The 26,828-nt window shown below is 44.2% G+C and overlaps 1 protein-coding gene across 1 annotated transcript in view; it reads right to left on the bottom strand.

Annotated features, from left to right (window-relative positions):
* Positions 1–26,193, bottom strand: part of LOC129857342 (E3 ubiquitin-protein ligase znrf2-like) — an 83,904-nt gene extending 57,711 nt beyond the window's left edge. The window contains exon 1 of the mRNA XM_055925491.1: positions 25,163–26,193. Within this exon, the coding sequence (XP_055781466.1) occupies positions 25,163–25,574 (412 nt within the window). The 5' untranslated portion in view covers positions 25,575–26,193. The remainder of the gene's footprint in view (positions 1–25,162) is intronic.
* Positions 26,194–26,828: the final 635 nt, after the last annotated feature.

The following is a 26,828-nucleotide window of genomic DNA, read 5'->3' as shown; positions in this document are numbered from 1 at the left end:
TTTCCTCCACTCATTTGAGGTAATGTCCACACTGCTACATAGGGCTACACGATATGGGCAAACAATCTAGGCCTTATTTTTTAACCAAATGTCGCAATTGCGATTTGACTTGGGATTTAGAGCAACACTTGGGTGAACTGTTGGAATCATGGAAATATAATGATTATTCTAATTCTATAGTTAGAATATAATACTGGGCACTTTGAATACAGTATTGTTTGACATGACAACAAATGAAAATGCCAGGTAGGAGTTATTGTGACAGGGTAGGAACCAGAGTGTTGATAAGTGTTTCCTAGGGGACCCTATAATCTTTGGCTACATTGAATGTTTTCTCTAATCCACTTAATGTAGCTAACATATTACATTTACATTACATTTAAGTCATTTAGCAGACGCTCTTATCCAGAGCGACTTACAAATTGGTGCATTCACCTTATGACATCCATATTCATGCTTCTAGTATTCCTCTTTGATTTATAAGATACTGTTGCACAAACAACATGCTGATTTAGGTCTACACCATCACTGGTATTAACAGGTTGTATAGCTAATTATGTTTGCTCTGACTCAGTACATTTATTAGCTAGCTAGCCAGCTAACTAGCGATTAGCATTAGCGGCTAAAATGATTTAGGCCCAACTTGCTAAGAAAAGACAAACTAGCTGTTTGCAGATGTAAGAAACACAAACAAATAATGTAATTATAGAACGCTAGTGGATTTATATTAAGAAGCAAAGTGAAAACAGCATCGTTGCCATCAACATTGTTGCATATTGTTGCATATGCTACATTGACCATACAGACTGAACACAAGTGTCTCGTAGTCAAGGAAGAACACATTGAATGCCCTCCTTGAGTGACGAGGGCGGGGCTAGGTCTGTGCCTCCCGGGTGGCGCAGTGGTCTAGGGCACTGCATCGCAGTGCTAGCTGCACCACCAGAGTCTCTGGGTTCGCGCCCAGGCTGGGCTGGGTTCGCGCCCAGGCTCTGTCGCAGCCGGCCGCAACCGGGAGGTCCGTGGGGCGACGCACAATTGGCATAGCGTCGTCCGGGTTAGGGAGGGTTTGGCCGGTAGGGATATCCTTGTCTCAGTATGTAAAATGTAATAAAATGTATGCACTCTACTGTAAGTCGCTCTGGATAAGAGCGTCAGCTAAATGACTAAAATGTTTAAAAAAATGTAATGTCTGTGTGGAAAGCGGCATGGGAAGTGAGAGATGACTCAAGTAGCAAAGTAAACTATAAATATGGACGTAACACACAGCGTATCACATTTAACAAACCAAACATTCAAATACCACTATAGAAGGTCAAGTAAAAACCCAAACCGGTCCGTGCATCAATACTGGTATCTCGTAAAATATTCCCTAGCTCAGGAATAGTTCAAATACATGTAACGGCCGTGTGTCCCTGAGGACAGGTTTGAAAACTCTTGGTCTACACCACCTACTTCTTGACAGATTCATCATCATCTCCTGTAGGCGTTTTTTAAAGATTTACCTCAAAACTCCTTTAAGGATAATGACACAGAGAATGAATGGTGTCTGATTAAAAGAGATATAGACTAATTAGCAGCCACTGATTTTGTATACTTAACTCAGTATAGAGAGAGAGAGGGGAGAGAGAGGGGAGAGAGAGGGGGGGGGGGAGAGCGCGAGAGAGAGAGAGGGGGTAGAGAGAGCAGGCAAGAGCGAGAGAGTGAGAGAGAGAGTGCAAAAGAGAGAGAATCCCTGAAAACACAAGACCTGATTACCCTGGGAGTGAGACACAATATATGGATCGATAGCTTCAAACAGGGAATCTAGACTCAGGCTTATAAACAAAAGGAGAAAACTGTCAAACCACACCTAGTGTAATAACCCAGTGTAATAAGAGCCTCATTCCTAACATAACAGATAATCATGTGCCTTTGTAACTTTTTAATAGGATCATAAATTGCCAACCCAGGCAGCAGTTAAGGACATGTTCTGCTACAGTGGCTTGTAAAAAATTACTACAGTTTTCCCAGGCATTCCAGTGGTACTATATTGCAGACCGCCAGTCACCTTCAGTACAAGGGAAAACACAGCATTTTTACATGAAATTCGTTGCCCTGGTTCGGTTTCCTGGAGCATTTGTGAGAATGCTACAAATACATTTTGCTTTCACAAGACCTGAAAATAACCGTTTCATGGTAGGATTAGCAGACACACATTTTACATGATGTTAGCGAGCTTACAATGAGCCAACAAGTTCCATGCGACTTCTGTTGCCGTGTCACAATACCTGGTACCGATATTCACACAGGTCCAGGATTCATTTCAACCAGGGTTTGTTTGCATTTCACACATGCTTTATAGCGTGGATCAATGTACCAGACGCTCCAGGATCCGGATAATAAGGGGATATATGACAGCGTCCTCAGTGTAGAGTAGCACACGTAAAGCAGGTGTGTTTTAACTACTAGGACATTTATTTTATTTTATTTTACCATTATTTTACCAGGTAAGTTGACTGAGAACACGTTCTCATTTGCAGCAACGACCTGGGGAATAGTTACAGGGGAGAGGAGGGGGATGAATGAGCCAATTGTAAACTGGGGATTATTAGGTGACCATGATGGTTTGAGGGCCAGATTGGGAATTTAGCCAGGACACCGGGGTTAACACCCCTACTCTTACGATAAGTGCCATGGGATCTTTAATGACCTCAGAGAGTCAGGACACCCGTTTAACGTCCCATCCGAAAGACGGCACCCTACACATAACGTACTCAGCATACAGTAGAGAACACATGTAGCCTAAACCAGGCAATGGCACCTTAGCATTACTAGGATAAAGGGAACAACTGGAACACATGTAAACCAAACCATATTGTAGCATCATGTGTGTCATTCAGCAACTGTTTCTTTGACCCAGATGTAAAACTTACTGGATGTATCGTCTAACTCAAATCCAGTCAACTCAAACAGCGCAGTACATGAGTAAGGAACAAAAGAAAACCCAGCACACTTGTAGTATTTTCTGTTTATTCCTAGAGTAGCTTAGGTGTTAGGCAGCAGTACAGCATTACGCAATGGTAATATGGCAGAACAGTCATTTCTAGTCAAATTCAGTGTCCTTGGTTAACATGCAGCCCTACAGGAGATATGAAAACAGAACTGTCAAAGGAGACAAAACAACTTAACTGAGAACAGCTACGCTGTTAGTATTTTACGTACAAGCAACACATGACGTGAATAACAAAAACAGCAATACTGTACATGTCGTGGAGAAATGTACAGATTTACAGCCCTGCATCTTGTGTTGGAGATGGGCTTTTTAAACCACTGACCCTGTGGGGAATGACTTTTTCCAGGAAAGAGGGAAGGAGGGAGGAGCGAGGTAAAGAGACGGTACACTACATAGCTGAGTTGATGAGTGACACATGGACATTTTTTTATTAATCTACCTCAACACAAAATAAATAATCAAACACTCAAAAAAGAAGGGTTGGGGTGAGTGAGAAAGAGGGGTTGGGGGGAGAGGGAGAATAAGATAGAGAGAGAGATTGAGAGAGAGAGAGAGAAAGTACACAATATGTTCATTGTTACATCATGCCAATAAAGCAAATTGAATTTAATTGAAAATTGAGAGAGGTGGGGAGACAGAGAGAGAGAGACAGAGAAACAGGGAGGATCAGAGAGAGAGTGATCGAGAGAGAGACAGAGACAGAGAAACAGGGAGGGACAGAGAGAGAGAATGAAAGAAAGACAAGGGCCAAGGTCTAGCACTTCTGTCTGGGTAAATGATTTCCCCTGCCACACACAATATTTTGATATTGTTTCAATACTCATGCAGCATGTTGGCTTTCAAATGGTTAGAGAAGCAGAGTTAGTGGAGTGCAGCATGTTGGCTTTCAAATGGTTAGAGAAGCAGTGTTAGTGGAGTGCAGCATGTTGGCTTTCAAATGGTTAGAGAAGCAGAGTTAGTGGAGTGCAGCATGTTGGCTTTCAAATGGTTAGAGAAGCAGAGTTAGTGGAGTGCAGCATGTTGGCTTTCAAATGGTTAGAGAAGCAGAGTTAGTGGAGTGCAGCATGTTGGCTTCAAATGGTTAGAGAAGCAGAGTTAGTGGAGTGCAGCATGTTGGCTTTCAAATGGTTAGAGAAGCAGAGTTAGTGGAGTGCAGCATGTTGGCTTCAAATGGTTAGAGAAGCAGAGTTAGTGGAGTGCAGCATGTTGGCTTTCAAATGGTTAGAGAAGCAGTGTTAGTGGAGTGCAGCATGTTGGCTTTCAAATGGTTAGAGAAGCAGTGTTAGTGGAGTGCAGCATGTTGGCTTTCAAATGGTTAGAGAAGCAGTGTTAGTGGAGTGCAGCATGTTGGCTTTCAAATGGTTAGAGAAGCAGAGTTAGTGGAGTGCAGCATGTTGGCTTTCAAATGGTTAGAGAAGCAGAGTTAGTGGAGTACAGCATGTTGAGGCACTGGAAGTGGGATGGGGTGGTGCTATGGCAGGGTGGTCTGCTCGTGATTGCCCACCATTTCTTCTCCAACTCTGCATCCCAAATGGCACTCTATTCCTATATACTGTAGTTCACTACGTTTAACAAGAGTAAAGACAAATTAACACCAGCGAGTAGCGAGGGTAGCGAGCGGCGAGGAAGAACACTGGTATAGTTTCAGCAGACAGTCAGTAGCACAGCAGTAGCAGTATATCTCTACAGTTGTCCCCTGTAGGAGAGCGCAGCATGGGAACAGTGTCTGGGCTTTGGGCCCAGCAAGACAGTAAAGTTACTTTCAACATGCTGCATAATGTTATTACTACATAGAGCCACATAAGCAACTTCCTCAGAAGCATACAAACACACATGTTGTGCCTTTCTCTAATATGAGTTTTGAGTGTACATTGAGTTGACCCCAGTCTCTCTCATGGGGCATATGTAGTCCGGAGTTAGCTGTATTCCCTCCAGTCTACTACTACTAGACTACTTTGAGTTGACGTTTGTGAAGGCAACATGCATGAACATGCTATGCAGTGTCTCAGGGACGTGAGTGACATCAGCCAGTGCTAGACTGGAGGATCTTCCCTATCATGTGACTTCAGCTTCATAACTAACTCCATTTGTTGTGGAATCATGAATACCTTACACTCTGTCGTGCTCTGACTGGGCTCGGTATCACAGCCTACATTACCTGCCTGCATGTCCAGACATGCCTGTCTATGTGTTTGTGTGTGTGCCTGTGTGTGTGTGTGTGTGTGTGTGTGTCAAGCGGACGAGGCGGTGGTGTAGTTCATCACACGTGAGAGGGACATACTAAACGACTGCATGGACATATTATAGGCCTTCATCTGGGCAAGTTGAAATGGTCGCTCCAATGGCTCAGTGTTACAACATGGTGATAAATGGCCAAACGTATCAACAACACAGCAGACATCTAAACAGCCCCAGTCCTTGTACTTTTCCAGAGTGAAAAAAACACAGACCCCAACAAACAGAGACACATCATCATTACACAAGACAAGTATCCAGCCCTGAATATAACACACTGTACACAAACACCAGATCACACGACACACAAACACCAGAACACACTACACACTACACACAAACACCAGAACACACTACAGACAAACATGTGTTCCTCACTTAGAAGGTGTTATAATAGGACATGTAGCAATGTAACTGTAGCTCCATGCAGCCCCATGCCCCTGACTGACTGACTGACTGACTGAAGCAAGGTAGAGCCTGCCTGCTGTTTAAGCACTGTGTGGCTGGTGGTCAGACTAAATCATCAGCCTCACTCTCACAGGGGAAGAGGAGGAGGAACTGTCTTACTCCCACAGGGGAAGAGGAGAAGGAACTGTCTTACTCTCACAGGGGAAGAAGAACAAGAGAGAAGAGAAACAACAGGGAAAATACAGATGTAATTCTCCTGTAACAGCGGAGCTATGTTTCCTGCTTTTTGGTCAAACACCACTATTTCCCAACATAAATGTCAAAGGTCCCACTTCCTCTTCAGTGTAACTGTGTCTGTTATTGGGCAGGAGGACAGATCATATCCTAAATGTTACTAACAAACCTAGTCTACCCCACGACAGACAAAAGTCAGGATCTGAACAGCATACTGTAGGCAGTAGGCCTTTAACACTAGTACCCTCAGGAGAGTGCAGCGCAGTCTAGTAATAATCAGGTCAAGAACTGGAGACCCAGATTAAGATCCACCTCCTTTCATAGTGAAAGTCAAAGTGATTATCAGTTAAATGCTGGGTCTTTTATATCAGGGAATTTTGTGTGATGAAGAAATAAAATCCTGCTTGGGCTATTAGATAGTCACTCGGTAAATATTGACTAACCGAGTAGAGCACAGACAGGCCATTTGCATGCAAATGTGTGGAACCATTAAAATATGGTTCACTTCGCCGCATGTTGTGGCCGTTTCACCGCGGTGACTTGTCGAAAGCACTTAGATTTCATTCTTGATGCACATTTTTGACAAAATTAAGACTGTCAGCAACAGTTTGCGCGGCTTAAGAATGGGAGGAAACTGCTTAGCCGTCGATATAAGAAGCGGAACTGCTTAGTATGAGAAGAATACTCCTACAATAGATATCTAACCGAGAGAGCGTGTGGCTTTCTCTACTGGAATGTGGCTAAGATGGGTATAAGACACTTCAGCATGGTTCGTCATAATCATCTTCAGGTCAAATCCTTTTTTACTGCTGCCGATTACTGGAAAGGAGCAGGAAGTTAAGTGAGAAGGTGATAACTAAGTGCAGCGAGAGCAGTGAACACGTGGTGACACACATTCACACACCCACACAAACACACACACGCACAGACATTTCCTCACTATCAGAGATTACCATCAGAGCATTTTACGTCTCGTCTCATCCACTGTCGTTTGACCTTGTCTGTCCAAGTTTGCAGTGGGTGTCTGCGACTCTATGTGTGTTTATGTAGACTATGTACATATGCATGAATGTGTGCATCGGAAAGTATCGGAGCAGAAGCAATGGAAGCTGGTCAGCTCTGACTATGCTGTTTAACAGTGTACAGTCGTGGCCAAAAGTTTTGACAATGACACAAATTCTGCTGCCTCAGTTTGTATGATGGCAATTTGCATATACTCCAGAATGTTATGAAAAGGGATCATCAGATGAATTGCAATTAATTGCAAAGTCCCTCTTTGCCATGCAAATAAACTGAATCCCCCAAAAACATTTCCACTGCATTTCAGCCCTGCCACAAAAGGACCAGCTGACATCATGTCAGTGATTCTCTCGTTAACTTCTTATGACTGGGGGCAGTATTGAGTAGCTTGGATGAATAAGGTGCCCAGAGTAAACTGTGTGCTACTCATGCCCAGAATCTAAGATAAGCATATAATTAGTAGATTTGGATAGAAAATACTCTGAAGTTTCTAAAACTGTTTGAATGATGTCTGTGAGTATAACATAACTCATATGGCAGGCAAAAACCTGAGAAAAAATCCAACCAGGAAGTGGGAAATCTGAGGTTTGTAGTTTTTCAAGTCATTGCCTATCGAATATGCAGTGTCTATGGGGTCATATTGCACGCCCTAAGGCTTCCACTAGATGTCAACAGTCTTTAGAACCTTGTTTGATGCTTCTACTGTGAAGGAGGGGGGAATGAGAGCTGTTTGTGTCAGGGGTCTGGCAGAGTGCCACGAGCTCAGTCTCGCGCTCTCCCGTGAGAGTTAGCTGCGTTCCATTGCATTTCTACATACAAAGGAATTATCCGGTTGAAACATTATTGAAGATTTATGATAAAAACATCCTAAAGATTGATTCTATACTTCGTTTGACATGTTTCTACGAACTGTAATATGACTTTTCGTCTGAAGTTTCATCTGGATTTGCCTGCGCCTCCTGAGTTTGGATTTGTGTACTAAACGCGCGAACAAAAAGGAGGTATTTGGACATACAGTGGGGCAAAAAATAATTTTGTCAGCCACCAATTGTGCAAGTTCTCCCACTGAAAAAGATGAGAGAGGCCTGTAATTTTCATCATAGGTACACTTCAACTATGCCAGACAAAATGAGAAAAGAAATCCAGAAAATCACATTGTAGGATTTTTTATGAATTTATTTGCAAATTATGGTGGAAAATAAGCATTTGGTCAATAACAAAAGTTTCTCAATACTTTGTTATATACCCTTTGTTGGCAATGACAGAGGTCAAACGTTTTCTGTAAGTCTTCACAAGATTTTCACACACTGTTGCTGGTATTTTGGCCCATTCCTCCATGCAGTGATGTTTTGGGGCTGTTGCTGGGCAACACGGACTTTCAACTCCCTCCAAAGATTTATGGGGTTGAGATCTGGAGACTGGCTAGGCCACTCCAGGACCTTGAAATGCTTCTTACGAAGCAACTCCTTCGTTGCCCGGGCGGTGTGTTTGGGATCATTGTCATGCTGAAAGACCCAGCCACGTTTCATCTTCAATGCCCTTGCTGATGGAAGGAGGTTTTCACTCAAAATCTCACGATACATGGCCCCATTCATTCTTTCCTTTACACGGATCAATCGTCCTGGTCCCTTTGCAGAAAAACAGCCCCAAAGCATGATGTTTCCACCCCCATGCTTCATGGTGTTCTTTGGATGCAACTCAGCATTCTTTGCCCTCCAAACACGACAAGTTGAGCTTTTACCAAAAAGTTATATTTTGGTTTCATCTAACCATATGACATTCTCCCAATCTTCTTCTGGATCATCCAAATGCTCTCTAGCAACTTCAGACGGGCCTGGACATGTACTGGCTTAAGCAGGGGGACACGTCTGGCACTGCAGGATTTAAGTCCCTGGCGGCGTAGTGTGTTACTGATGGTAGGCTTTGTTACTTTGGTCCCAGCTCTCTGCAGGTCATTCACTAGGTCCCCCCGTGTGGTTCTGGGATTTTTGCTCACCGTTCTTGTGATCATTTTGACCCCACGGGGTGAGATCTTGCGTGGAGCCCCAGATCGAGGGAGATTATCAGTGGTCTTGTATGTCTTCCATTTCCTAATAATTGCTCCCACAGTTGATTTCTTCAAACCAAGCTGCTTACCTATTGCAGATTCAGTCTTCCCAGCCTGGTGCAGGTCTACAATTTTGTTTCTGGTGTCCTTTGACAGCTCTTTGGTCTTGGCCATAGTGGAGTTTGGAGTGTGACTGTTTGAGGTTGTGGACAGGTGTCTTTTATACTGATAACAAGTTCAAACAGGTGCCATTAATACAGGTAACGAGTGGAGGACAGAGGAGCCTCTTAACAAAGAAGTTACAGGTCTGTGAGAACCACAAATCTTGCTTGTTTGTAGGTGATCAAATACTTATTCTCCACCATAATTTGCTAATTAATTAACTAAAAGTCATACAATGTGATTTTCTGTATTTTTTTTTCTCATTTTGTCTGTCATAGTTGAAGTGTACCTATGATGACACTTACAGGCCTCTCTCACCTTTTTAAGTGGGAGAACTTGCACAATTGGTGGCTGACTAAATACTTTTTTGCCCCACTATAAATGATGGACTTTAACGAACAAAACAAACATTTATTGTGGAACTGGAATTCCTGGGAGTGCATTCTGATGAAGATCATCAAAGGTAAGTGAATATTTATAACGCTATTTCTGACTTCTGTTGACTCCACAACATGGCGGGTACCTGTATGGCTTGTTTTTGTGTCTGAGCTCCGTACTCAGATTATTGCATGGTGTGCTTTTTCGGTAAAGTTTTCTGAAATCTGACACAGCGGTTGCATTAAGGAGAAGTTTATCTAAAGTTCCATGTATAACACTTGTATCTTTTATCAATGTTTATTATGAGTATTTCTGTAAATTGATGTGGCTCTCTGCAAAATCACAGAATGTTTAAGAGGCAAAACATTACTGAACATAACGCGCCAATGTAAACTAAGATTTTTGGATATAAATATGAACTTTATCGAACAAAACATACATGTATTGTGTAACATGAAGTCCTATGAGTGTCATCAGATGAAGATCATCAAAGGTTAGTGATTCCTTTGATCTCTATTTCTGCTTTTTGTGACTCCTGCTTTTTGTGATTGCTGTGTTTTTCTGTGACTAGGTACTGACCTAACATAATCAGATGGTGTGCTTTCGTCGTAAAGCCTTTTTGAAATCGGAAACTGTGATAAGATTAACAACAAGTTCTTCTTTAAAATGGTGTAAAATACTTGTATGTTTGAGGAATTTTAATTATGAGATTTCTGTTGTTTGAATTTGGCTCCCTGCACTTTCACTGGCTGTTGTCAAGTCGATCCCGTTAACGGGATCTCAGCCGATCTCAGCCGTAAGAAGTTAACACAGGTGTGAGTGTTGACGAGGACAAGGCTGGAGATCACTCTGTCATGCTGATTGAGTTCGAATAACAGACTGGAAGCTTCAAAAGGAGGGTGGTGCTTGGAATTATTATTCTTCCTCTGTCAATCATGGTTACCTGCAAGGAAACATGTGCCGTCATCATTGCTATGCACAAAAACGGCTTCAAATGCAAGGATATTGCTGCCAGTAAGATTGCACCTAAATCAACCATTTATCGGATCATCAAGAACTTCAAGGAGAGCGGTACAATTGTTGTGAAGAAGGCTTCAGGGCGCCCACGAAAGTCCAACAAGCGCCAGGACCATCTCCTAAAGTTGATTCAGCTGCGGGATCGGGGCACCACCAGTACAGAGCTTGCTCAGGAATGGCAGCAGGCAGGTGTGGGTGCATCTGCACGCACAGTGAGGCGAATACTTTTGGAGGATGGCCTGGTGTCAAGAAGGGCAGCAAAGAAGCCACTTCTCTGCAGGAAAAACATAAGGGACAGATATTCTGCAAAAGGTACAAGGATTGGACTGCGGAGGACTGGGGTAAAGTCATTTTCACAAATGCCTTACTATACGTAATTCCCAAACGTTCTAGGAAAGTGTAAAAACGTGAAAAGTGCTTGCTGGGAGTGTATATGCACAGATCTGAATAAGATTTCATATTGTAAAATGCTTTCAGTTCCACTTTAAGGGGTCAGGTGGCCAGGGTAAAGGACGGAGGATAGAGGACAGTGAGGCCAGAGCAAGGGATCAGGGAGCAGAGATCAGGGCAGGAGGGAAGGGAGGTGCCACTGTCAAGCTTAGGTTATGAGGCAGACAGGGAACACATGAGAACAGATTAGGATGGAGGCAGGGATGGGTTAGAGGCTTGGATGGATGGCTGGTTGGCAGTCTGGTGTCTGCAGTGTGGCTGGCTGGCAGGCTGGTAATGGACAGACACTCTACTCTACACTACAGTCATGGCCAAAAGTTTTGAGAATGACACAAATATTAATTTCCACAAAGTCTGCTGCTTCAGTGTCTTTAGATATTTTTGTCAGATGTTACTATGGAATACTGAAGTATAATTACAAGCATTTCATAAGTGTCAAAAGCTTTTATTGACAATTACATGAAGTTGATGCAAAGAGTCAATATTTGTAGAGTTGACCGTTCTTTTTCAAGACCACTGCAATCCGCCCTGTCATGCTGTCAATTACCTTCTGGGTCACATCCTGACTGATGGCAGCCCATTCTTGCATAATCAATGCTTGGAGTTTGTCAGAATTTGTGGGGTTTTGTTTGTCCACCCGCTTCTTGAGGATTGACCACAAAATCTCAATGGGATTAAGGTCTGGAGGGTTTCCTGGCCATGTACCCAAAATATCGTTGTTTTGTTCCCCGAGCCACTTAGTTATCACTTTTGCCTTATGGCAAGGTGCTCCATCATGCTGGAAAAGGCATTGTTCGTCACCAAACTGTTCCTGAATGGTTGGGAGAAGTTGCTCTCGAAGGATGTGTTGGTACCATTCTTTATACATGGCTGTGTTCTTAGGCAAAATTGTGAGTGAGACCACTTCCTTGGCTGAGAAGCAACCCCACACATGAATGGTCTCAGGATGCTTTACTGTTGGCATGACACAGGACAATCTTACTGGCAGCAATATCCTTGCCTGTGAAGCCCTTTTTGTGCAAAGCAATGATGATGGCACGTCTTTCCTTGCAGTTAACCATGGTTGACAGCGGAGGAACAATGATTCCAAGCACCACCCTCCTTTTGAAGCTTCCAGTCTTTTATTCTAACTCAATCAGCATGACAGAGTGATCTCCAGCCTTGTCCTCCTCAACATTCACACCTGTGTTCACGAGAGAATCACTAACATGATGTCAGCTGGTCCTTTTGTGGCAGGGCTGCAGTGGAAATGTTTTTGGGGGATTCAGTTCATTTGCATGGCAAAGAGGGACTTGCAATTCATCTGATCACTCTTCATAACATTCTGGAGTATATGCAAATTGCCATCATACAAACTGAGGCAGCAGACTTTGTGAAAATTAATATTTGTGTCACTCTCAAAACTTTTGGCCACGACTGTACATAAAAAAAGGTAGGGTGCGTGGATCAGAAAACAGGTCAGTATCTGATATGACCACCATTTGTCTCATGCAGCATGACACCTTTCCTCACATAGAGTTGATCAGACTGTTGATTGTGGCCTGTGGAATGTTGTCCCACTCCTACTGAATGGCTGTGCGAAAGTTGCTGGATATTGGCGGGAACTGGAATACGCTGTCGTGCACATCCATCCAGAGCATCACAAACATGCTCAATGGATGACATGTCTGGTGAGTATGCAGAACATTGAATAACTACTACCTTTTCAGCTTGCAGAAATTCTGTACAAATCCTTGCTGAAACATTAGGCGATGACCACGGATGAATAGCACAACAATGGGCCTCAGGATCCCATCATGGTATCTCTGTGCATTCAAATCGCCATCGATAAAATGCAATTGTGGTTGTTGTCCATACTTTATGCCTGCCCATATCATAAACCCACCGTCACCATGGGGCCCTCTGTTTACAAGGCTGACATCAGCAAACCGCTCGCCCACAACGCCATACACGTGGTTTGCGGTTATGAGGCCAGTTAGACGTTCTATTAACAACATTGGAGCCAGCTTATGGTAGAGAAATTAACATTAAATTCTCTGGCAACAGCTCTGGTGGACATTCCTACAGTCAGCATGCCAATTGTCCCATCTGCCCCATCTGTGGCATTGTGTTGTGTGACAAAACTGCACATTTTAGAGTGGCCTTTTATTGTCCCCAGCAGAAGGTATAACAATCATGCTGTTTAATCAGCGACTTGATATGCCACACATGTCAGTTGGATGGATTATCTTGGCAAAGTAGAAATGCATACTAAAAGGGATGTAAACAAATTTGTTCACAAAATTTGAGTGAAAAAAGCTTTTTTTTTATGGAATTGTATTTATTTATTTTCAGCTCATGAAACATGGGACCAACACTTTACATGTTATATTTTTATTCACTGTATTTTAGTCAGGCATTGAACTGCATCCATCTATTCTGCCAACAATGCCTTACTCTACGTCATGGAATTTTGAGTCAAATATAACCTATTTTTAAAACCTGGTTTTGTAGCATAAACTGGGAATTTGATACTTTTTTCTGATATTATGATTGTCTGTTTGTTTCATATCTGCAAAGCAGTTAAAAGGCTGTCAGTTCCACCCATGACAATGACCTGCTTCAGACCATTGTTCTCTATGCGCTGTCCTTTACTGTAGCCCAGTCGGCTGTTCCATATGCTCTGTCCTGCTTCACTAGTCTCATCTCATCTTCCTTCACTGTAAATGACAATAACAGTTATGGTCAATATAATACCTGCGCTAGGGTTAGTTTTTTGTATTTGTATTTATTATGGATCCCCATTAGATTCTGCCAAAGCAGCAGCTACTCTTCCTGGGGTCGAACAAAATTAAGGCAGTTTATACAATTTTAAAAACATTACAATACATTCACAGATTTCACAACACACTGTGTGCCCTCAGGCCACTACAATGTGTATATATAGTGTGCGTGTGTGTGTGTGTGTGTGTGTGTGTGTGTGTGTGTGTGTGTGTGTGTGTGTGTGTGTGTGTGTGTGTGTGTGTGTGTGTGTGTGTGTGTGTGTGTGTGTGTGTGTGTGTGTGTGTGTGTGTGTGTGTGTGTGTGTGTGTGTGTGTGTGTGTGTGTGTGTGTGCCAATGAGCAAGGTAGGGAAATGACAATAACAGTCACGGTCAATATAATACTTGGGCTAGGGTTAGTTTTTTGAGAAAGGTAGGGAAAGAGATAATACTTGGGCTAGAGTTAGTGTTTTGAGGAAGGTAGGGAAAGAGATAATACATGGGCCAGGGTTAGTGTTTTGAGGAAGGTAGGGAAAGAGATAATACCTGGGCTAGGGTTAGTGTTTTGAGGAAGGTAGGGAAAGAGATAATACCTGGGCTAGGGTTAGTGTTTTGAGGAAGGTAGGGAAAGAGATAATACTTGGGCTAGGGTTAGTGTTTTGAGGAAGGTAGGGAAAGAGATAATACTTGGGCTAGGGTTAGTGTTTTGAGGAAGGTAGGGAAAGAGATAATACCTGGGCTAGGGTTAGTGTTTTGAGGAAGGTAGGGAAAGAGATAATACTTGGGCTAGGTTTAGTGTTTTGAGGAAGGTAGGGAAAGAGATAATACCTGGGCTAGGGTTAGTGTTTTGAGGAAGGTAGGGAAAGAGATAATACCTGGGCTAGGGTTAGTGTTTTGAGGAAGGTAGGGAAAGAGATAATACCTGGGCTAGGGTTAGTGTTTTGAGGAAGGTAGGGAAAGAGATAATACTTGGGCTAGGTTTAGTGTTTTGAGGAAGGTAGGGAAGGAGATAATACCTGGGCTAGGGTTAGTGTTTTGAGGAAGGTAGGGAAAGAGATAATACCTGGGCTAGGGTTAGTGTTTTGAGGAAGGTAGGGAAAGAGATAATACCTGGGCTAGGGTTAGTGTTTTGAGGAAGGTAGGGAAAGAGATAATACCTGGGCTAGGGTTAGTGTTTTGAGGAAGGTAGGGAAAGCGATAATACCTGGGCTAGGGTTAGTGTTTTGAGGAAGGTAGGGAAAGAGAAGACATGTTAAGACATGTGGAGTCTCCACACAGAGCAGACCAGAGCAGAGTAGGGCCACAGCTAGAGCCCCGGCCTTACAGGGCATGTTTCACACCCAGCAAGCAGAAGTCAGATTTAGCACCAGCATACAAGCCACAGACACAACAGTACCTCCCTCTCCCCACCCTTTCTCCTCCCTTTCCTCCTCTCCTGTCCTTTCTTCAAAGACACCACAGTACCCTTCGTCTCCTCCCTCCCACTCCAGACGGCTCCTGCTGCAAAACGAACCCATTGGCTAGCGGATTATTCTAATACTGCATGTCTAGTGGTGTGTGTACACACAATCGTTCACTGGGCGGAGGGCGGGAGTGTTCCGGTTGGTGCACCAGCACAATACCTGCTGACAGCCAACCTTAATAGCCCACAGAGCAAAGAGCAAACTGCAGACCACACACACACACACACACACACACACACACACACACACACACACACACACACACACACACACACACACACACACACACACACACACACACACACACACACACACACACACACACACACACACACACACACACACACACACACACACACACACACACACACACACACTTCCTCCTACCTGCACTCTTGTCCTGCTCTCTCTGTTCACAAGTGTGTGTGTTTGGGTATGTGTGTGCATGTGTGAGTGTGTGAGTGCATTTCCATGTGTGTTGACTCACAGCCAGTTGAGTGAGCAGCAGGTGCTGCAGTTGACAGTTAACTGACTCTCTTCGTGCACTACTCTGCTCCACTCTACAAAGACACACTGACAAACTGGATCCCCACCTCCTCTGGTCCCCTGCCATCGGAGCAAGATGAGCCTCCACATCTAGTTCTCCAGAGACCACCAGATGCTCCTGTCATTAAGTGTGTCACTCGTAAAGACAAAACGGCATCTTTAAAGGTGGAATGACAGATCTTTAAAGGTGGAATGACAGTTTTACAGGTGCAGCAAGGACCATGTGAGTTAATGGCGGGACAAATGAGACATGTCGTCACATTAACACACAGCCATATCAATAGATGACACAGCTCAGATGGATGACTGTCAGGCCTGGGGCGGAGAGGGGAGACCAGCTGCTGGCTAACGGACAAACAGACAGACAGACAGATGGATGGACAGGCAGACAGACAAGACAAAGGCAGGCAGGCAGGCAGGCAGGCAGACACAAACACACGGCGTCTAAACAGAACGGAAGCCTGCTTTCCATCACAGAGAGGAAACTTAAAGAGGCTGGTTAATAATTAGGCAGAGCCTTGTGCAGAGTCACATCCACAAACTAACAACCTGTTGTTGGGACACATTAACCAGCGACATGGCATAATGGAATGTCAGTGTGTGTGTGTGTGTGTGTGTGTGTGTGTGTGTGTGTGTGTGTGTGTGTGTGTGTGTGTGTGTGTGTGTGTGTGTGTGTGTGTGTGTGTGTGTGGTGGGGAATTTCCATCTTAATGACAGAGTGGGTTGTCTACAGGTGACTAAGGAAAGGCAGGGCTCCGTATAGATTAGCTGTCACAGTGGTCAATGATTGAGCGAGACCCACCTAACTGAGAAAAGAAGGGCAAGGTAGCTCCCTATGTCCCATCATCATGTCATCTATCACTCCCCCATATCACCCATTCTGTACTCCATACCCAACAGCCTATAGTGAATTCTGGGACATCCTGTTTGTCTTTTATTCTATCCTCTCTTGATCACTTCTTTCATCATTCTATCTATCAAGTTGAAGGAATTGCCTTTCTACCATCTATCTCTCCCCTTCTCTCTCTCTCTCTCTCTCTCTCTCTCTCTCTCTCTTTCTATCTTCCCCTCCCTCCCTCCCTCTCTCTCTCTCTCTCTCTCTCTCTCTCTCTCTCTCTCTCACTCTTCCCCTCCCTCTCTCCTTCTCTCTTCCCCTCCCTCTCTCTCTCTCTCTCTCCCTTCCCCACCCTCTCTCTCTCACTCCCCTTCGCTCTCTCTCTCTCTCTTCCCCTCCCTCCCCTCTCTCTCTCTCTCTCTCTCTCTTTCTCTCTTCCCCTCTCTCTCTCTCTCTCTCTCTCTCTCTCTCTCTTCCCCCCCTCTCTCTCCCCATCCCTCTCTCTCGCTCCCCTCTCTCTCTCTCTCTCTCTCTCTCTCTCTCTCTCTCTCTCTCTCTCCCCTCTCTCTCTTTCTCTCCCTCTCCCTCAACTGACTTTCACTTTGAGCTCTTGCCTCTACAAGTTGAGAGCAGAAGAATGTGCCAGTCTGAAGAGAATGAAGGAGAGCCATCACAAATTAATTAATGTCTGCAGCCAAGTGCACTGGGCGTCAGTCAGGCAGTTAGGCAGGCACAGAGACGGGCATGAACTATCAAGTGCACGCTGTGCTGGAGAGGGGAGACGCGGGGTGAGAGGAGGAGTTAACGGAGAGAGAGGCCTCTCAAGCGGTTCTTATACTAGTATCGCTAGATTATGAGGACGGTAGTCCAACATGGGAATAACACAGGACAGTCATCAGGCAAAACAAGACAGTGACACTCTCTATCTCTTAGTCAGTGTGTGTGTGTGTGTGTGTGTGTGTGTGTGTGTGTGTGTGTGTGTGTGTGTGTGTGTGTGTGTGTGTGTGTGTGTGTGTGTGTGTGTGTGTGTGTTTCACATGACTGCAGTAAGTGAGTGGTGAGAAAGGCATTACCCATGCTGCTGTACTTTGATCACTGTCACATGAGAGTTTACATGACAAAAATCATTCCAGAAGAGGTGAATCGTTATTCAGGGTCAGCTTGAGTCCATCTGGGAAGCAGTATTTTCACTGCCGATTTGACATAAAAGCCGGTATTATTCCATTGTAGTTTCACATACACATATACACACAAACATAACAATGATTCACCTCTTCTGGAATGATTTTTGTCCTGTAAACTCTCATGTGACAGTGATCAAAGTACAGCAGCATGGGTAATGCCTTTCTCACCACTCACTTACTGCAGTCATGTGAAACACACGCACACGCACACGCACACACACACACACTTTCTCTTGACCAAGCCTTCCTCTGTAATCCAACCATGCCGGTTATAGGAGATAAATGCTGATATATTCAGTCCATAATTAATATGTTCACTCCCATCGGCAGCTCAACCGCAATTGATTTTTCAATCTGTTTACTGTTAGCTCTGCACTGCTGCCATATCGTCAGATGTACTCCTCTCCTCGCCTCTCTCTCTCTCTCTCACACACACACACACACACACACACACACACACACACACACACACACACACACACACACACACACACACACACACACACACACACACACACACACACACACACACACACACACACACACACACACACACACACACACACACACACACACACACACACACACACACACACACACTCCTTTCTTTCACCTTTGGTCACCCTTATTCTTCTCATTTTGACTGCTCATGAATTTATTCATTTTATTACTCTGCCGTTTTTTAAGTCATGCCCCCCTCCGTCCTTGACTTTTCCTAAATAAGCCTATATAACAGACTGCCTCCTGACAGTAGGGCCTGCTCCGCTCCGTCCTTGACTTTTCCTAAATAAGCCTATATAACACACTGCCTCCTGACAGTAGGGCCTGCTCCGCTCCGTCCTTGACTTTTCCTAAATAAGTCTATATAACACACTGCCTCCTGACAGTAGGGCCTGCTCCGCTCCGTCCTTGACTTTTCCTAAATAAGCCTATATAACACACTGCCTCCTGACAGTAGGGCCTGCTCCGCTCCGTCCTTGACTTTTCCTAAATAAGTCTATATAACACACTGCCTCCTGACAGTAGGGCTTGCTCCGCTCCGTCCTTGACTTTTCCTAAATAAGCCTATATAACAGACTGCCTCCTGACAGTAGGGCCTGCTCCGCTCCGTCCTTGACTTTTCCTAAATAAGCCTATATAACAGACTGCCTCCTGACAGTAGGGCCTGCTCAGCTCCGTCCTTGACTTTTCCTAAATAAGCCTATATAACACACTGCCTCCTGACAGTAGGGCCTGCTCCGCTCCGTCCTTGACTTTTCCTAAATAAGTCTATATAACACACTGCCTCCTGACAGTAGGGCCTGCTCCGCTCCGTCCTTGACTTTTCCTAAATAAGTCTATATAACACACTGCCTCCTGACCGCCAGTTGAAAGCACATTGTCCAGCTGATAATCACCCGGATAATTGCCTCGAACCTAAAATATACCGAAACTAATTTCACACATATAACAACATATAAAATTATTTAATTAAAGTATTATGGGGAGACAGAGGGAGAACGGGTGAGTTGATGAGCGAGGGTAAGCAAACGATGCATAATTATGTAATCACCAATTGTGAATGAAGAACAGAGCGGGCCATTCTATTGGTATTGATCCATTCTAAATATAATCTTCAGATGGTATGTACCCTATATCAGTCCACCGAATCAAAGAAGTCTTATCAGTCTACTCTAACCTACCTGGAGTAGGCTACTTAGTGAGAGCGTGTGTAATCGTACATGCTGAACGGCTTTCAATTTCTGGGAAAAAAACACATCGGCAGCAGGTGAGCCAGTGTCGAAGAATGTGGTGATGAGGCTTGTGGAACCTTGCGTTGGTAATGGGAGAAATGTCACCATGGACAATTTTCTTCACTTCACTGTCATTGGCGAACAAGTTGCTTGCAAAGAAAAAAAGTCGGCCAGCACCATGAACAAAGTGAGACGGGAGCTCCCTCCCTCAGTGCAACATAATGTACCTGCACAGCCATTGTACTCCACAACGACAAGACGACGGGACACAACAAGAAGAAACCGGAGACGATTACGTATTACAACCAAACAAAGGTATGTCAAAGTGTGTCAAGCAAGTGAAAGGTACGAATATTGAGTCAAATATTGAGACAAGCAGATAACAGCTAAATGAAATCCAACTGATGCCATTGCGTGAAGACGCACAGAAGCACGTGCTGAATTATTTTGACTGCTGTCATACCGACACGATTCATTAGAATGCCATTATTGCGTTTGTGCTGCGTTTCACTATTTAGGTTACTGACGTTTTCATCATTTGACCGCGAGTCTTGACTGTGCGTCTTGGTAGTTTGGGTATTTGTATTTATTCTGTCATTGTAAAAATATACTGTTACCGTAATACAACACATAGTCGTTCTGTTTCATAGATGTAACAATGGCAATCCATTAATAAAATTGATTGAATACTTTGAATTTTTTGTGTGTTTTTTTAGTTTTTTTTTTTTTACATGTAGCCTGTAGTAACATAAGCTAATGAAAATGCTATTGTGCTATTTAAAATCAAATAAAAATAGTATTCTAAAGTTACCCTAGGCCTTCATAAACACAACTAAATGATTATATTTGCGATAGCATATATGAAATGTATTAATTGCACTGTTAGAATGTTGTCTAGAAGGGGAGGGGGGGGGGGGGGGTCTGTTGAGGCCCAACGGTTCTCGTGTTAATCTGTCTTTTTGTACTCCCTGGTGTTTTCTCAATCCTCATCTGTACATTTTTGTTCAGATCCATCGATCCATTCATTATTCAGATCCATTCATTATCCCTCTTTTCTTCTTTCCTGTGTAAATAGGCCTCTTCTGGAGCAGCAGCGTCTATGTACAGTGTAAATAGGCCTCTTCTGGAGTAGCAGCGTCTATGTACAGTGTAAATAGGCCTCTTCTGGAGTAGCAGCGTCTATGTACAGTGTAAATAGGCTTCTTCTGGAGCAGCAGCGTCTATGTACAGTGTAAATAGGCCTCTCCTGGAGCAGCAGCGTCTATGTACAGTGTAAATAGGCCTCTCCTGGAGCAGTAGCGTCTATGTACAGTGTAAATAGGCCTCTCCTGGAGCAGCAGCGTCTATGTACAGTGTAAATAGGCCTCTTCTGGAGCAGCAGCGTCTATGTACAGTGTAAATAGGCCTCTTCTGGAGCAGCAGCGTCTATGTACAGTGTAAATAGGCCTCTTCTGGAGCAGCAGTGTCTATGTACAGTGTAAATAGGCCTCTTCTGGAGCAGCAGTGTCTATGTACAGTGTAAATAGGCCTCTTCTGGAGCAGCAGCGTCTATGTACAGTGTAAATAGGCCTCTTCTGGAGCAGCAGCGTCTATGTACAGTGTAAATAGGCCTCTTCTGGAGCAGCAGCGTCTATGTACAGTGTAAATAGGCCTCTCCTGGAGCAGCAGCGTCTATGTACAGTGTAAATAGGCCTCTCCTGGAGCAGCAGCGTCTATGTACAGTGTAAATAGGCCTCTCCTGGAGCAGCAGCGTCTATGTACAGTGTAAATAGGCCTCTTCTGGAGCAGCAGCGTATACGTACAGTGTAAATAGGCCTCTCCTGGAGCAGCAGCGTCTATGAGTGTGTAAATAGGCCTCTCCTGGAGCAGCAGCGTCTATGTACAGTGTAAATAGGCCTCTTCTGGAGCAGCAGCGTCTATGTACAGTGTAAATAGGCCTCTCCTGGAGCAGCAGCGTCTATGTACAGTGTAAATAGGCCTCTTCTGGTGCAGCAGCGTCTATGTACAGTGTAAATAGGCCTCTTCTGGAGCAGCAGCGTCTATGTACAGTGTAAATAGGCCTCTCCTGGAGCAGCAGCGTCTATGTACAGTGTAAATAGGCCTCTCCTGGAGCAGCAGCGTCTATGTACAGTGTAAATAGGCCTCTTCTGGTGCAGCAGCGTCTATGTACAGTGTAAATAGGCCTCTCCTGGAGCAGCAGCGTCTATGTACAGTGTAAATAGGCCTCTTCTGGTGCAGCAGCGTCTATGTACAGTGTAAATAGGCCTCTTCTGGAGCAGCAGCGTCTATGTACAGTGTAAATAGGCCTCTCCTGGAGCAGCAGCGTCTATGTACAGTGTAAATAGGCCTCTCCTGGAGCAGCAGCGTCTATGTACAGTGTAAATAGGCCTCTCCTGGTGCAGCAGCGTCTATGTACAGTGTAAATAGGCCTCTTCTGGTGCAGCAGCGTCTATGTACAGTGCAAATAGGCCTCTCCTGGAGCAGCAGCGTCTATGTACAGTGCATTCGGAAAGTATTCAACCTCAACCTTTCCACATTTTGTTACGTTACAGCCTTATTAAAAAATGGATTAAATATTTTTTTTGTTCATCAATCTACACACAATACCCCATAATGACAAAGTGAAAACAGGTTTTTAGAAATTTTTGCAAATACATTAAAAATAAAAACAGAAATACCTTATTCACATAAGTATTCAGACCCTTTGCTATGAGACTCAAAATTAAGCTCAGGTGCATCCTGTTTACATTGATCATCCTTGGGGCGTTTCTACAACTTGATTGGAGTCCACCTGTGGTAAATTCAGTTGATTGGACATGATTTGGAAATGCACACCTGTCTATATAAGGTCCCACAGTTGACCGTGCATGTCAGAGCATGCATAGTCAAAACCAAGCCAAGAGTGTGTGTGTATGTATGTATGTATGTATGTGTGTGCATGTGTATGCATGTGTCTGTGTGTAAAACAATATTCCCCCTCTGCTCTCAGACACACAGGAGTCTAAATTCTAACTGTGTTTACATCGGAGTGGATCTGATGTGGTTTGAGGCTCACCCTGACAGAACACGCCACGACCCGGGTGCAGGAAGAAGGTTGAGAGCAGAGAACAGGCTGGCCTCTCAACACAGAACCCAAGAGCTGCCGGGAAATTCCATCTGAGCAACCAACGACTCAACAACATGGCTGCTCTGTTTTCACCACAGGTGCTCCAGCTGTGTGAAGTATTAACTTACACCAGACATAATACCCAAGGCATATACTGTCTGTAGGCTATATTGTGTGAGAGTGAATAGCTGGCCTGTAGTGCATACTGTACGTGAAGTCTGAACTTTTACCAGACATGCTTCTTAAGACTATTAAGTGACATCAGAGATTCTGGAGGCTGGCTAGTCTACTCTATTGTGAGAGTGAACAGTGCAGCTGAGGTGAATACATCTGTGAAGTCTGAACCTGGTTGTTTCTTATGAAACGATAGCAGGGCTTCTGCAGGCTGTGTATGTTATGTGAGAGTGAACAGTGCAGCTGAGGTGAGTGGAGGACAAATCCAATTTGAGTTTTAATTTAATTGCAGCTTGAGATCAGGGTGAATGTAGATAAGAAGGCATAAAGGAGAGAGAAGCAACGTCTGAATGAGCAGGGCTGCAGAATGTGGAGAGAAATTCAATGGGTTGAGTTGATGATTGAATGGTTCAATCATTTGGTGCTCGATTGTTTAGGTCTACATTCTAATGGGAGAATACATGCCTCCTTGACCTGCATGGTCCATCACTAGTCAATCACACGTTCCAAAGACGGGCATGTAACCTTACAAACATCATGGTACTGGCAATCTACTCCTATAGTCAAAAGTAGTGCACTATATAGGGAATAGGGTGGCTATTGAGATACATCCCGTGTTGGATTTGATTAATTACTTGAGGCATGTTAGATGAGGCATACCACCCTGCATACCACTGCTGGCTTGATTCTGAAGCTAAGCAGGGTTGGTCCTGGTCAGTCCCTGGATGGGAGACCAGATGCTGCTGGAAGTGGTGTTGGAGGGCCAGTAGGAGGCACTCTTTCCTCTGGTCTAAAAAAAATATCCCAATGCCCCAGGGCAGTGATTGGGGACACTGCCCTGTGTAGGGTGCCGTCCTTCGGATGGGACGTTAAAACGGGTGTCCTGACTCTCTGAGGTCATTAAAGATCCCATGGCACTTATCGTAAGAGTAGGGGTGTTAACCCCGGTGTCCTGGCTAAATTCCCAATCTGGCCCTCAAACCATCATGGTCACCTAATAATCCCCAGTTTACAATTGGCTCATTCATCCCTCTCCTCTCCCCTGTAACTATTCCCCAGGTCGTAGCTGCAAATGAGAACGTGTTCTCAGTCAACTTACCTGGTAAAATAATGGTAAAATAAATAAAATAAAAAAGGCATGTCGAAGCTTCCCTTTCTGAAAGTTAAAGGAGAATCCAGCTAATGGATTTAGAGTGTCAGTGGCATGTGAACATTCACAGCCAAGATAATTGCTGAGCAAATATTCCCTGGACCCAGATAATCCATGTAAATTCTCCCTCCCTTTCTCACTGTTTTATGATGATAATTCCCCTCAGAGATATGGAGAAAGCAGAGTGAAATGACTTTCTCTAAAGTAATCTCTCTTTCTCTCTCTTTTCAGCATGTCTGCATATTTAGCAGCTCACTGCAAAGTAACCCCCATCTTTTGGGTGGTTTTCTGGACCTAATCTGTTAAATTCCTAGACCAAACTAATCCTCAAACAGCATGTCGGAAGAGAAAGGCAAACAAGCTCTGCTGATACTGAGTTGACAGTCTGATCTGGACTAGGCGGTCTCTCCTTAGACTGGACACAGACAGTAGCCTCATTTAGGCAGAGTGATTCTCATATCACTGATTAGCTTGCTCAATAACTACAGTAGTAGGCTATAACTGACTATTAACCAACTATTATACCTTTGCTTCTTCAAGCAGATATCAATGTCACTCTGTTAGTTACATCAGGGCCAATGCTAATGGAATAGACTAGAGGCAGATGCAGACGTTGTTATTGTGTTATATTACACACGTCCTTGTAGCAACAGGCATGCCTTGTTGAGTGAACTTTGATCACTAAACACAGACAGTTTATAACTGTGTAACCTGAATGTCTGTCTGCTGGCACTGGTGGTGAGATGTAGTGTAGCCTGTCTCCCCTGCAACTATATGTCATGTGGGATGATCATTGACAGGGATGTATCATACTGAGGTGGACATGATGTGGGTTGTGGTCGCAGAGATCAGATGAATGCTCTCCATCGTTCCAAAAAAGGCTGTTTGGTATCACATTCACTGCTGATAATGAACACTCTTTACTATGGTGTGCACTGTAAAAGTAAATGATGGTGATGAGGAGGAGGAGGACGATGAAGATGGGGAAGATAAGGAGGAGGAAGAGGATGAGGCGGGAGTTATTGAATCATAGCCTGCATTATGACTGTAAACTATGATCATCTAAAGTGTTGTTACAACACTATTATTTCACAGTTATTACTACAAACATGTCATCAAGTTGCAAGTAGCTGTAAAACTGAGGTTAGGACACATTTGGTCCACACTGGTGAGTAACAGGTGTAAAACACATTTAGACAGAGTTCAGTGAATAAAACTGAGATTCAACACTACACAGACACAAGTTGCTTGTTGCATGTTGTTACCGTATTGTCAGCCAGTCTCTTACCTCCAAAAAGGTGAGGCGAAAGGTGTGCTGGTAATGATCCAATCAACAACCGGGGACCCCCTTGCCCCCCGCTGGACCTGTCCCTCTCTGCCTCCTCCGGGGTGCTGCTGCCAGACTCCTGTGAGCTGTAGGCTCCACTGCTGTTGGGGATGTTGATGCCTGACTGGGGTCTTAGCCCTGACCCTCCAGAACTGCCTCCCACGGACCTCGTCCTGGGGCCAATGTGTTGACTGGAGGTCGCTGTGGTTCCCGAGGCCCCGTGAGCCGACTGGCCGTACGCGTGATAGCTCATTGCCATGGCTGCAGTCCTACCGTTCCCATTGCTGGTAGTAGAGGTGCTCGAAGGGAGATCCGAGCCAGAGTAAGCCCTGGTCCGTCCGTTAGCGGCTGGGCTGCTCTGCTTAGCCCCCATGTCGGTCGCTAGTGCCAAAACACGTCGACAGATTTACCCTGAATTATTAAAGGGCTCGTGCAGCACGGTGGCGGTCAGTGAGTGTGCCACATTTAAAACGCAAAGGGACACAAGTACACGACCACCCAGTCCAGGATAGTGTTTAAAAGAAAAATACCAAAAGTGGAAACTATACGTCGTTACGACCCCAATGACAGGTTGAAAATGTCAATGAATAAAAGTAACTGACAGCGATGCAAAACAACGGGTTGGAAAGCTGTCCTTACGGTGCGCTAAAAACAAAGTAAATACGCTTGACATTAAAACTTTGCGTAAGTAGTTGTTGCCATTTTGCAGTTATCGAATCTTTCCTCGTCCCGGTTGCTTGTTTTGGATTAATATGCTTTGACTGTTGTTTTCTGAATAATGACAGTCCGCCATATGTCCTCTCTATCATACGAAAGTGAAGAGCCACGCTTCCTTGTTAGCCGACCGCAGGCAGTCACAGTGAAACTATTATAATGTAGGAGGAAGTGATGGAGGGAAGGGGATGACAGAAACAGCAGAGCAGAAACGACAATAGCGGGGACGGGGCTCCGTGCGCACAGCACTGAGCACTGACTTGGTTGCCGAGTGAGTCGAGTTTGGAGGCGGATCCTCTGTCTTTGTGCGTCAGGTTACGTCAGCACCAGCAGAGCACAAGCCAAGCGACATCAATAACAAGAGCAAGCCTCACTCAGGAGTGGCAAGTCTGGGCAATAGGATCAAGGACAGTGGGAAAGGACTGAGGATACTTTTAGTACCTGTTAAATTATACGCATTTGTTGCTGGAAACGAGCCACAAATAGATCTAGGCAAACCTGCAAACTCAGTTATGGTTCATGTCCCTCTTATAAAACATAATAAACCATAGACTCTAGGAATAAACTGATAAACTACAGTTTCAAGAAGCCATTCACATGCAGGACATTCAATTATTTTTGGTGACATTTATTGCAAAAGCCTACAGCCATACTTATCTAGAATAGTAGGTCAGATGTAACCCAGTTAAGACATGACTGTCATGTAACCTACAAAGGGTTAATCCAGGATCAAAATAACCTATGCCACAACATTTTGCATATCATTGTCTGGAACATGTAAAACATTATGCAATGTTTCAATTTGGTGATGATGTCACAATGACGATGATGATGTCACATATTTGTTATTGATTCATATTTGGGTCTATTCAATTAAGTACACACACAACCATTTTTTTTAAAGACAATACAC

This window comes from Salvelinus fontinalis, chromosome 6, assembly GCF_029448725.1.
Source record: "Salvelinus fontinalis isolate EN_2023a chromosome 6, ASM2944872v1, whole genome shotgun sequence".
In the NCBI taxonomy this organism is placed as follows: Eukaryota; Metazoa; Chordata; class Actinopteri; order Salmoniformes; family Salmonidae; genus Salvelinus; species Salvelinus fontinalis.
The sequence above is the reverse complement of the archived record's forward strand: the minus strand, read 5'-3'. Positions and strand labels throughout refer to the sequence as shown.